This window comes from Labrus bergylta, chromosome 3, assembly GCF_963930695.1.
Source record: "Labrus bergylta chromosome 3, fLabBer1.1, whole genome shotgun sequence".
Classification (NCBI taxonomy): domain Eukaryota; kingdom Metazoa; phylum Chordata; class Actinopteri; order Labriformes; family Labridae; genus Labrus; species Labrus bergylta.
Window position 1 is genome coordinate 11,648,017 of NC_089197.1, and position 12,025 is coordinate 11,660,041.

At 39.0% G+C, this 12,025-nt stretch overlaps 2 protein-coding genes across 5 annotated transcripts in view; one reads left to right on the plus strand and one right to left on the minus strand.

The window, feature by feature from the left end:
* Window positions 1–1,488: 1,488 nt before the first annotated feature.
* Window positions 1,489–2,762, plus strand: cdkn1ca (cyclin dependent kinase inhibitor 1Ca). Its single transcript, XM_020643224.3, has 2 exons — window positions 1,489–2,032; window positions 2,156–2,762. The coding sequence occupies exons 1-2, from the start codon at window positions 1,615–1,617 to the stop codon at window positions 2,254–2,256; spliced, it is 519 nt and encodes a 172-aa protein (XP_020498880.2). The 5' UTR covers window positions 1,489–1,614; the 3' UTR covers window positions 2,257–2,762.
* A 2,940-nt stretch (window positions 2,763–5,702) lies between these two features.
* The window catches only part of kcnq1.1 (potassium voltage-gated channel, KQT-like subfamily, member 1.1), a 55,362-nt gene continuing 49,039 nt past the window's right edge, over window positions 5,703–12,025 (minus strand). For all 4 annotated transcript variants that reach the window (XM_065952663.1, XM_065952664.1, XM_020643198.3 and 1 more), the window contains 5 exons: window positions 11,798–11,873; window positions 10,818–10,912; window positions 10,673–10,719; window positions 10,501–10,559; window positions 5,703–9,683 (listed from right to left, as the gene is read on the minus strand). In XM_065952663.1, the coding sequence (XP_065808735.1) occupies window positions 9,510–9,683; window positions 10,501–10,559; window positions 10,673–10,719; window positions 10,818–10,912; window positions 11,798–11,873 (451 nt within the window). In that variant the 3' untranslated portion in view covers window positions 5,703–9,509. The remainder of the gene's footprint in view (window positions 9,684–10,500; window positions 10,560–10,672; window positions 10,720–10,817; window positions 10,913–11,797; window positions 11,874–12,025) is intronic.

Below are 12,025 nucleotides of genomic sequence, written 5' to 3' on the forward strand. Positions count from 1 at the left end.
CCCCGTTGCTGTTTTTAATCACTGATCATTTGTCATGTGTACTGTCCTTTTATTTCCTCGTCACATTTGCTTTTTATGCATCACTGTACTTGTGTTTCTGCCTCCGCTGTGCTTTTTATTGTTCTCTGCCATTTCCTTTTGTTTCATTGTGTACATGGTTTAATGTGAAGCACTCTGTGATGAGTAACTGTGAAAGGTGAGATACAAGTAAACTTCACTAACTTCATTTCTGTATTCTTTCCAATACTTGGTAAACAATAACCTTATTAAAGCTCCTGTGAAGAACTTTTAGGTTTGAGTTGATTTTTTTGAAACCCCCTACGTCTTTGCTGATTTGTCCTGTGCATGGATAAGTTTTATTTTTTTAAAGATATTTATTTTTGGGCATTTTGTGCCTTTATTGGAGAGATAGGACAGTCGGAAATCAAGGAGAAAGACAGTAGGTAATGACATGCGGGAAAGGAGCCACAGGTCAGATTCAAACCCGGGCCGCCCGCTTGGAGGACTGCAGCCTCCATACATGGGATGCGCGCTCTAAGCACTGCACCACCAGCGCCCGGATAAGTTTTGTTTTTTAACAAACAATCTCAAAAAGCTTTCATTTAACAGCCACCACCAACGGACTGTGTCATCCCTCAACCACCGCTGTCCTCATTCATGCACGACCTGCTCCGACCTCCACCTCAGCGGCAAGGAACTGTGGACAACAGGAACGCGAGGAATACAAAGGAGAAATCCTTTGAGTTTTATAAAAAAAAAAAAGCCTGCATATTATCCCATGCTCTTTTGTAAAGCGCCTTGAGATAAAACTTGTAATGAATTGGTGATTTTAACAGTCAAATATATCACTCATGGTGAATATTTTTATTGAGCATGTTTTTTTAAAAAGGCTGTTTGTTCTGGGTGCTGTTTATCACCTAATTTGATCACTCCCTGGTGGCAGAGGTTACAGGCATTAATAATAACTATTTAGAAATATTCTGTCTTTTTACCGATGTTATTTTCTACTTTTGTAGATCATATAAAGGCATCCGGATTAGTTTTAGTCTAGTTTAGTTTAGTTTTAGTTTCATTTCCAGCAAATAACTTCTCACAGGAGCTTTAAATTTGTTCGGGCAAGAAAAACCAAATGATGTTATAGTAAAACATCATACGGGTGGGTTTACATACAAATTCAGCATTGGTTTTCTTTGGGTTTGACATGGACTGAACCCCCAGAGTAAGAAAAAAACTATAGCTGGGGTAAATGGTACCTTCGGTGTGTGTTTGAAACGCAGAGGGCCGTGATAACGTTAAATTGGGTGTGATTTGGGAATAAGAAAGAGCTGCTCCTCACAGTAACTCCAAAGAGTCTTTTATTCTCAGTGGTCTTCTTCACAAAGGATGGGTTTCACCCCCTCTGTGGTCCATCAATTCAGAGAGCTGCAGCCAATCAGCAGCCTCTGCTCATTGTGTACAAACAGAGCATCGTGCGCGCTGCTGCCTTTAAAATCCCAGTGCAGCTTTGTGAAGACCATAACACAACACAGGGAGAGACCAGCTATACAGCTCCCCTTTAAACTACACCAGGACTTTTTCCTCCCCTATCAAAACTTCACCTCAACATCCTTCAAGATGAACCGCAAAGAGTCCGTGTGCAGAAACCTGTTTGGCTCAGTGGATCACGAGCAGCTGCGCCGGGATTTGAAGCAGAGGCTGAAGGAGATCGCGGAGCAGGACAGCCGCCGATGGAACTTTAACTTCCATACTGACACGCCGCAGTGTGGCAGGTTTCAGTGGGAGGAAATCCCCGCAGACTGCGCTGCTGCTGTGTATCAGGAGTCTGTAGAGCTGAAGGAGGAAGCTGCCTGTTCCCTAAAAACCGAGGAGGCTGACAGGTTGAGCGCCAGCGAGGAGAGCGCAAAGACGGACCAGGAGAACTGCTCCAGCATCTCCAACACGCGCAAGTGTCCCGCTGAAGTGACGCCTGTCCGGAGGAAGAGGATTTACGCAAAGTCTGCACCCAAGTCCAGAAACAACGCGAGAATTACAGGTGAGAAACAAATTAAGAGGTTCATAATCCCTATGCTAATTAACCGTGTGGCATATTGAATAACTCTTATTTCATTAGAATATAATAAGTGAGTTAACATCTTTCTTTGTGCTTTCTTGGCAGATTTCTTCGCAAAGAGAAGGAGGTCCACAGACACAAAGAGCATCGTGAATCCTTTCCACACAAGTTCCAGTGAAGCAGCTCTGTGCAAAACAATAAGATGAGCCTGCTCATAAAACGAACTGTTTGTGTTTCTACACAACATTTTTATGGACTGAGCCTAAGCCTATTCTACTATTCACTGCAACAAAATAATTTGTAATCTTATTTTATTCTATTTTATCTTTTCTGATGTCATTTTATTTTATTTCATTACCTTTTCATTTTGAATGAATTGTGGTAAAATGATACCACTCTGTGATATTTATTTTATTTATGAACTTCTATTTAATTTCTCTGCATTTGTTCATGGATGAAGTCACAAATAAGCTTTTAAATTGTGTCTTTCTTCATCTCCATCAGTGTTATAATTTTTGTTTCTGTATGTTTCTTTGCCTTTTTTTTTTCCAATCTTGTTGGTGAATGTCTGTATGCTGCTTCTGTTGATTATGAAAAGCACTATTTTGTATGAATTTAATATGATGCAGATCAACGACTTTGTAAATGCCTAAATATTGCAATCTCAATAAACTATTTTTCTTGATTATAACTGTCCTTCTGAATCAGTGTTTTGTTTTTGTTTTTCTGACTACTTGGCATCAGATACACAAAATATTCATTTGATTAAACTAGCATTTACCACACACCAGACTAGTTTGTTAAGTACATTCGTAGCATCTATATTTGTTTTATCTAACTATGCTATGGCACAGTAATCCACATCCCCTCTTCATCTAATGCCTCATAAACCAAAGATTCAGGATCATCTTGTCTAAAGCTTCGAGTAAATTGGGCCCTGCAGCACAGACTGGAGACAGTTCAGGATGCAAAACACTTACACACAAATGATGTTTATGTGCATCAGCACGCAGTTTGCCTGAAGCAACGATCCTTGCAGTGGAAAGTCTAAACTGAACAGAAACACTTCTATTCCCACTCTGTCACTTTTGCCTGAACTCTGTTAGTGTTATTAAAATGTTTGAAGTTTTAACTGCAGTAGAAGAACTAAAAGTACAAAAAAACTGTCCTTATTGAAAAGGGGCAAACACTTCATTTAACCTCTGCAGTGATAACACACTGGCATATAAATGGACAGAACATTCAATTATTTGTTTTTTGTTCAGTCTTCCTGCAGTTATGAGAAAGCAAATATTTGGTTTTATGCTGACTTTGTGCTAGTCACGGACGAGTTAACTCTTCATAATCATCCCTCTAGAATTGTAGCTAAAAGTCAATTCAAGTAAAGCCATGAAAAGAAAAGAAAACCATTTTAAGGTGATTGCATTTTCTCTGCTGTTTTATAAGATGTTCCATAATCATCATAAGGACTGCACTGTCAGGCTTAAAATTACATCCGTTGATATGAAATGCCAAATTAGCCCATTAGAGAGGCCAAATCCCTCTGAAAGCCCGTTCACCCCCACAGTGTTGGAGTTTGAGCTCTAAAGGATTTCTAGGGGCCATCTGGACGCAGAGCAGGACAATGGCCACAAAGCAGAGTGTGCCATCTATTTCACCTGCAAATCAGCCTCCTCAACCCCCCTCCCCCCCCCAGGTCTTTCCCCGACTTCTCTGTTTTCACTCCGTTCCTTTTCATAGTCAAAGTAGCTATTATCATTGACATGTGCCCGAACTAATCCTACTAATGTTTATTCTCCCTTTAGCTCGTGTTTACTTGTGTGAGAGAAAAAGAAAGCTTGTTCAAACATGAACATCATATTTACATTTTTAAACGCCTCATTATTACCAAGGACAACAGACGTTAAGTGTGTTATTTTTTCATTAACGGATCAAATGATCGTACATTCTGTTTTAATGGATTTGTGTCTAATTAACAGTCAAGAAAATCAATAATCAAACACTCCCATGGGTCCCGGCAGTCTCATGGGTTCCCAAATTACCACTCCCACTACCTTATTGAATAACTTTTATCACCAACACTACAAGCTGCTCAGCACACCAGCAATAAAAGAGATAAACAGCAATGAGTGAGTGTAGCAATTTAAAATGTTGTAACTTTATGAACCAAAAATACCTTCATGTATGAACTCAAATCAGTGCTGTAAATTTGAATACCCACAAACCGAAAATGTCAAAATTGTCAACATCAGAAAACTAAATGAGAAAACAAAGTCAGTTAAGGATTTGCAATTCCTAAAAAACAATTTTCTTAAAACTATATTTAAGATACATAAGTGTATAAAGATAAAATAGGTTTAAAATATGAAAAGTGATCCAATAACTGTTGTTGAGCCTTTCTACCTTACAGTACATGCACCCATGATGATTCTGTAAATAGCAAGTAGCCTGTAAGGCACCAGATATACTGGGCGAGCAAAGGGGGACTGTGAACACAGGGCCCTTAAGTGAAAAGGTCCTGAAATATAGCAGGGAAGTTAAAAATGAAAGAATACAGTGTCAATCAATTTTTCAAAAAACCTAAGATGACAAAGTCAGATGTCTTGTTGTTGTCCACAAACTAAACATACTAAGTTTATATACTAAGTTTTCTTAAAGAGGAGTAAAGAAACATAAAAATATTCACATTTATAATGCTGAAATCAGATAATTTGACCCCCCCGCCCTCCAAAGATATATTATTTTTCCAAAAATGAAAGTGATTGATTAAATTTTTGTCAATTAATCATTTAACATATCCCCTGCTGTCTCATCCCCAAATGTCCTGTCTCTCTTCAACTGTCCTATCAACAAAGGCAAAAACAAAAGGATGCAGGATTACCAAAAAAGTACTAGAATGAATAGCTGTCGGTGGAGGGCGGGGCCAGTAGAGAAACCTATGTACAGGGACCAGAAATCTGTGCCATAGCCTGTATTCAAATTTAAATTTAGCTGTTTCGTGGATGGATTGATCCACTGCATTGTTTGAGTGTTTATGACTGTTATACTCATTACACTCTTCCTCTTTAAATATCCCAACACTAATCAAACCTCCACCCCCTCTCTGTAATGACTCCCTACATTCGCCCACCTCCTCCTGGTCATCACAAAGGCCATCCACCCTTAGCACACTTTAGGAGGGTGGGGCTCATTGTTCTGGAAACCAGAGGCAGATGGTCACTTGGGCCTTTCTCCACATGGCCACTTGTGTGAAGGAATGCCCGGACACCCCATTGATGGCCAGCAGGCCAAAGGTCACCATCTGCTGCCCAAAGGTCACCTGGGTAAAGATTGAGTTTTAGTCATGCTTTTGGCCATGTCCATAAGTCAGTGTGGACACAACATAGCAACCCCCACACGTAGAACGCAGTTTGTGAAGGAACAAGTACTTTGAATTACCTCCTAAACCGAAAAATAGATCACTCGTTGTGTTGATGACTGAGGAGGAACACAGTTCACTGTTTAAAGTAAAATCAAAACTTTTAGCTTTCCTTCAAACTGCCACTGGCAAGAGGAAAAAAAAAACCCTCACTGAAAGCAAAGTATTCAGCTCATTTGTTTTAGTCAGAGATTCCCCCCTTTAGGCGCCAGACACAATACAAAGACACTTGGAGACAATTACCAAAATATTTTATTGCTAGAAGAATTTTCCTAACATTTACAAAAAAGTGAAGTTGAATAAAAACAGTTTTTTTCCCCTATCAAACTGAGAATTTTCAAGTAAAGTAAGGCCTCATCTCTACAGGGAAGTAAAACAATGTGATATAAAACTTAACATATTGAATCAAAGTACATGATGAGAGCAAGGCAAATGACTTCAAACTGATTATACTTCGAGTACAACACTTGTAGATTATAAAACATGTGCTGTAAAAATACACTGAAATATCAAGGTTGAAATGTCAACAATGATGTTTCTTCATCACTGCCACTGACTTTGAAATCATTTTTGATAATGGGTGGCAGCTATTTCTTGGGCATTCATGTGAAATAGTAGTTTCAATGACCTTTTTTATCAAGGTAATGAACTAACGATACGCCAGTAAATGCTTTCAAGATAGTTTTCCGTTCAAGGTAATAGAAAAATATCCTGATACTGAAATATCCGCATTGAAAAGGTTGTATTTCATAGAAATTTTACATATGCCTATTCTATGACGAGATAATTCACGTTAATATCCCAGCATTCAGAAAAGCAATAAAGTAAGAAAAAAGGCAATTTGCAACCTTCACAACAGGGTCCTAAGACGCTGACTAGACTCTTCTCCTATGTCACTCCCCGGTGGTGGAACGAACTACCAAACTCCATTCGATCTGCAGAGTCCCTCTGCACCTTTAAGAAAAAGCTAAAGACCCAGCTCTTTCATACCTACTAACTTAATGATGATGATGGTCTCAATATTATTGATGATGATGATGACGATGGTTTTGTTGATAATGGCGACTTTTAAGATGGTTTCTAGACTGATTAGAGCTCTCAAGAACTGCCGTAAATGTTGTACTTAGCCTCTGTGCAATGCCTGTCAGCATCTGTGTCTGATCAGACTCAAAGCTGTTCGTTTGCCCTTACTGACATTCTTTCCTTTTTCTAGATCCTTGCTTGTGTTGTACTTACTCTCTGATGTACGTCGCTTTGGATAAAAGCATTTGCTAAGTGAATTGTAGAATTGTAAAAGAGAAGTTATAGGTTTGCTTCCTGTCTAGGGATACAATATTCACTATCTTCCAACCATGTTTTCTTAACCTCGAGTTCCACTTTCATTTGTTTGGCTGAATCTTGATTCCTCCCTAGAGCCTGAGCCCTTAAGGACTTAACTGATGCCATCTGGAGAGTGACTGAGTGCATGAGGCTGCAAGGGGTTTGAGCGACTTCCCTGTAACCCTGACAGCACTACGACATGTTGCTCACTAAAGCGGCATGACAACTTTTTAAATTAGTTGTTTTACTTAACTCACAGCCAAGGCGCTTAAGGAAAAGACTGCCTGGCTTTCAGCATAGTTCTGAATTAACTGTAGTTCCCAAAATACTTTTTTGTAGACCTGTAAAAAGAGTAACATAAACTACAGCCTACTAGAACAACAGGCATGAATTAGCTTCTCAGAATCTTGAGATAAAAACAGATGTACCATGGCAATATTTCCAAAGTGAATTAAGGCTGCAAACCTCCTTTTAGAACCGTCAACTTTGGTTGCACCGTCCATGCTTTCTTATCTTTCTCTCCTTTTTATTTATTTCCGTTTTTTTTTTTACACTCCATGCTTGCACATTTCTGCTGGGAATCCTGTGTTTGAACTCACAATACTATGAACTATAGGTAATTCCCTCACGCTCAATCCGCAGATATGCCGACTTATGGAAAAGGGGCATAAAGGGCTCAAAAAGCCTGCGAGAGATCCCTCAAGCCATTGACAATTTGACAGTGGGACAGCCCTAGGCCCTCACAGACTTAGTGGGGATGTGTATCAAAGTCAGTCACATCACTTTCAGAGTAGATGTCCAGTAGATGTTACACATTGGCACAAGTCTCTCAGACCAAAACAATCTAACTTCCTTGATTCCTCAGCCCACTGCTTCCTCTGCTCCCCAACCCTTACTTAATGTCCCGAGTCTTTTTTTAGGACTGATCTCCATTCAGATATGCAGCAGTAGATTTTTAATTCTTATTCTTTTTAAGCATTTCAGACAAAATAAAGTTTTTTCTTAGGTTTGGAAAGTCAGTTGGCTCTCCTTGAATTGTACTCTTTCAACAATGTTTGGCCATTGTGCCACTACACACAGCATCCCTGAGTGAGTGAGAACATTTCAGCTTAAGGAAGTAGTGTCCTGTCAATGTGAACACCGAGCTGAGTTCAACAAACCCAGAGGGAGTTTGACTTAAGTCTTTTTTTTAATCGAAAGTCAATATTTAACAATAGGCTACGTTTAGTCAGGATATGTTTGTTGTCTGCTATATAAATGTCTTAAATGTTGCATAATACACAGGTCTTCAAAAGTGTAGAATTCACAGCCAAACACACTGGTAATTGAGATGTTTGTTTTGTCTGTCCACTTATTTATAAAGTCCATTCCACTAGAGTAAAAGCTGAAATAACTTCACAAAATCTGCTAAGCGTGTTTGTTAACTTGAGCAGGAGTTAAGATTTATCACTACACGATATACTGCAGCCACTGCGTCCTTTAGTTATATAAAAGATTACAGATTTCCTTTGAAATCATATTTTATAATTAACAAACAACAAATAGGCAAAACATTAATCAGCACCAGCTAATTAGCCACTTCACCAGTTTTCAGTGCAAACATTTTGAGTTAGGGCTCAGTGGTTTTAAGTGAGCTTAGGCCGGGTTTACACCGTGTTAACTGAAGTCGTTCCTTACCCGGTCTTTGAGGGAGAGAGCGAGACAGCAAGAGCATATTTGACTGTTTGTAGCTATTTGAGACGTCCACATGAAACTACTGAAAATATATTACTTCAACTTCCGTCAACTGTGAGCTTTGGTTGTTCATTGTAAACGATTCACTGGAACAATGTGAGTCGACGTTCTACCACTGTCCATTGGTTATCTAGAAATACAAATTACATTGCAGAGACATCAAGTCTTCAAAATACCAAATGCAAAAGGCAAAAATCTGATCAATTAGGTTACATTTTGTTTAAGCTTAAGCTAAAGCTAACTATTGTATATCACATAGCTAGCTAGCTAGCTTTTGCTTAAATGGCTGTGTTGCTTTAGCTTTTTAGTTGTCCACATCTTTGTGTCAAGGTAATAAATGCAAAGCAGTTGGAGCTCATAAATCACAGAATAACAGTAAGCGTGGGGCTCAGCTCTATTAAGTAGTTTATTCAAATTTAGGAAATAAATGTAGGCTACGTAAAGAAATAATGCCTAATATCAAAAGCTTAAGCTAGGGGTGAGTTAAGGCTGTTAGAGTTTAGTGATGTTAAATTAGACAAGCATGAGTTATCATAATACATTTAGCCACCATCTAAGAATTAACGATATGCAAGTTCTTTAAAATTTAGTCGACACCTAAAGGCAGATATATTGACTTAATTTTGCTGTAGCTTTTGTTAAGCTAGCCGAAGTTTTTGCATGACTGTGCAGTCGAAAAGCAGTCAATGCTCAGAGATGGCCATAACATAGTTAGTGTATAGTTATGCATTGGGTGTTAGCTATTTTTAGAGGTTAGTTAGTGTAAAAAATATTTTTTTACAGAAATTATACATTTCTTTGTCATTATAGGCTATGCATGATAGATAAGTATGGATTCTAGGTATTTAGGGAGGTATAGGTAGGTAGGCTACTGCTTTAGACGTATGTTGCAGTTTGTTTTCAGCAGCTCTCATCCTTACTGGTGGCTATGCTGAAGTGAGGTTATGGGAAGGCCGCTGTGCTGGCAGTGTGAGAAGAGATTGATGCTTAGGATAGTTGGTCATAGCGTGGCAAGGCGTCCTGGCTGGGCGGGACATTTAAGGTCTGTCCAAGCTGAGGCTTCTGCCTGCCTCCACCTTCTCCGTCGCGGACGTCCCTTTGGTCCAGCAGTAAGGAGAGGGACCCTGCGATGCGGCTCATCGTCTGGTCTAAGTTTGCAATCTATGAAAGTTGAACCAAATACCCATAAATAAGAGCGAAAACATACTGGCACTCAATTAGATTCACCACTTATGATGCTTTTCAGTCGTTCAAATTAAATTAAGTACTTCTGAGAGTCATATTGTGAGGTTGAAGAGAGGAGCACCAAACAATTATGTACTTAATGTCATATAATTAATTTTAGTTTGTCAAAGAGCATTATGATAACAACAATTGACTTCTGCCAAGTTGTGTTACTGTCTGTACTGTGCATAAATTAATTAATATCAAGAATGTAAATTAGGAAATAACAAGCTTTAAGAGCGAAAATTGATCATCATACAAGTCCACATAATTATTTTTTTCACTTTTGTGAAAAACACTGAAGCCACAGCTCTCCTCCAGCGGCCCACCTCCAACCCCTCCAACAATTAAGGAGTTGTCAAATGGAACGCACCATAATTAAGCACCATTAGGCGCAAGCGGTGGACTAAATTGTCCTCGGCTCGAGCTGCAATTGACTGTGGCCTGCATTGTTGTGTTAGCAGGCGAAAGTTATTACACAGTTAGCTTCACATTTCATGTGAATTGACACAGAATGACCATGATGAAAACCTGGCTCCGACAACAACACAGTCAGCCGGACTCGTGCTTGGTAGGCTGAGCTTAAATCGTGCTTCTCACCCAATGTCCAGTCATAACTCTGAGAGATATTTACAGAGGATATACTTGATTTCTGCTTTATTTCTGTGTGAAATGTTACAAATTCTTCCTTTAAGTTTATTTTGAAAAGTACATGTTTTATGTGTTGTTCTTTTGCAGGTGCACCAAATCCCACCTTGTCCTCTATCCTGTTCAGTCTGGAGCCGACGGAGTTGCCCTTGTCTTTGTCTCTGTCTTCAGTGTGAGACAGAAGTACAGCAAATAAAATAAAGGGTGGAGGATTAAAACTGTGGTTTAATACATATACGTATATATATACTGCAGTGTGCTGTGGAGTGATTGATTACCTGAACTCGTCTGGAACAAAGTTATCTTCCCTAAAGACTGGTCCAGTCTGAGAGAAACAAAGAAGTGAGAAAAATATACGTTTAGCTGCAAACTCACTCACTCACTGTCTCTCGCCATGAAGCTCTTTGTTGTTTTTCAGTTTACCTCCTCTGCAGCTCCTTGATTCGCATCATGAGGCTGAGGTGACCCTGGGTGTATTGTTCAATCACATCTCGCACATCATACGGCTTGCGAGCTTGCTGAATGTAGAAGGAAAAAAATAATATTTTTATCATATATTGCTTGTAGGACATACAACCGCTACTTATCTGTATTACACTGTTCAGCTTTACTCGGGAAAAGCATTTTTACAGTGCACTTCATCTCTCTGGAGAAGGTAATGTTTTTTGGTTTCATTGCTTCCAATTATCTCTGCTGCTGAGCTTGTTGTACGTTGACAACAAATATTTACTCTGTGCAAACGCTGCCTTTTATTTATTTAATTCCATAACAATTTCATGTCAGCAGATGAGCTGAAACAGAACAAAGAGTTTAAAAAGGTTTAAGAAGACTACCTGCAATAAGGCAATAAATTAAAGCTGTCAAGGCATTACCTACTGGGTTTTGTTTGTTTATGCTGATGCTGAAATGCTCAGTTGGAAACTCTGCTGTAAAACTACTTTTTATCATTTAATTATGTCCCATTATTCAGTTGAAATCAAGTACCATGAAAACTGTATTGTTCCATGTAAATATGCAAGAATTATTCTGGATGCTAAACTTTATCTGCAGTCTGAAGCTGGTGGCCTTAAATGCATCTTAAATCCAAATACTACACAATATTTAACTTAAGTAAAAGCAAAACACAAACAAAGGCAGCGATACATCAGAGCAAAAAGCCAGTAGCCACTTATATATTGCCAGATCAAGGCTGGATATTTACGCCCCAGATCTGCCATTGGAGGTAGTACCGGAGGTGTAATTAGGGGAAGGGGGTGGCTGCGTCAGAGCTGACAGGAGCTTTAAATTCAAAGGAAAGTAACAGACGCATCAGCCAATTTTGAGTGCTTTTTATTTTTTTATGACACTTGGAAAAAAAGCTTTCATAATTCAAATACCATGTGCTCAATATGTGTCCTACTTACCTGAAACCTTCTCTTAGCCACTAGATAACGCATTTTCAGGATCACCTGGATGGCCTTTCGGTGTGACTCTGTCAATCTGCATGAAAGAGTTTCACATAAATGTGTTTGAGTGCCTTATGAAAATTCCTTGAGTGAATGTTATGAAACTATTTAAATTGAAGATTCATGAAAATGCGTCTCAAGCAAAAGTGAAAATCAGAGACTCATGAGAAAACAGAAAGTAACCCC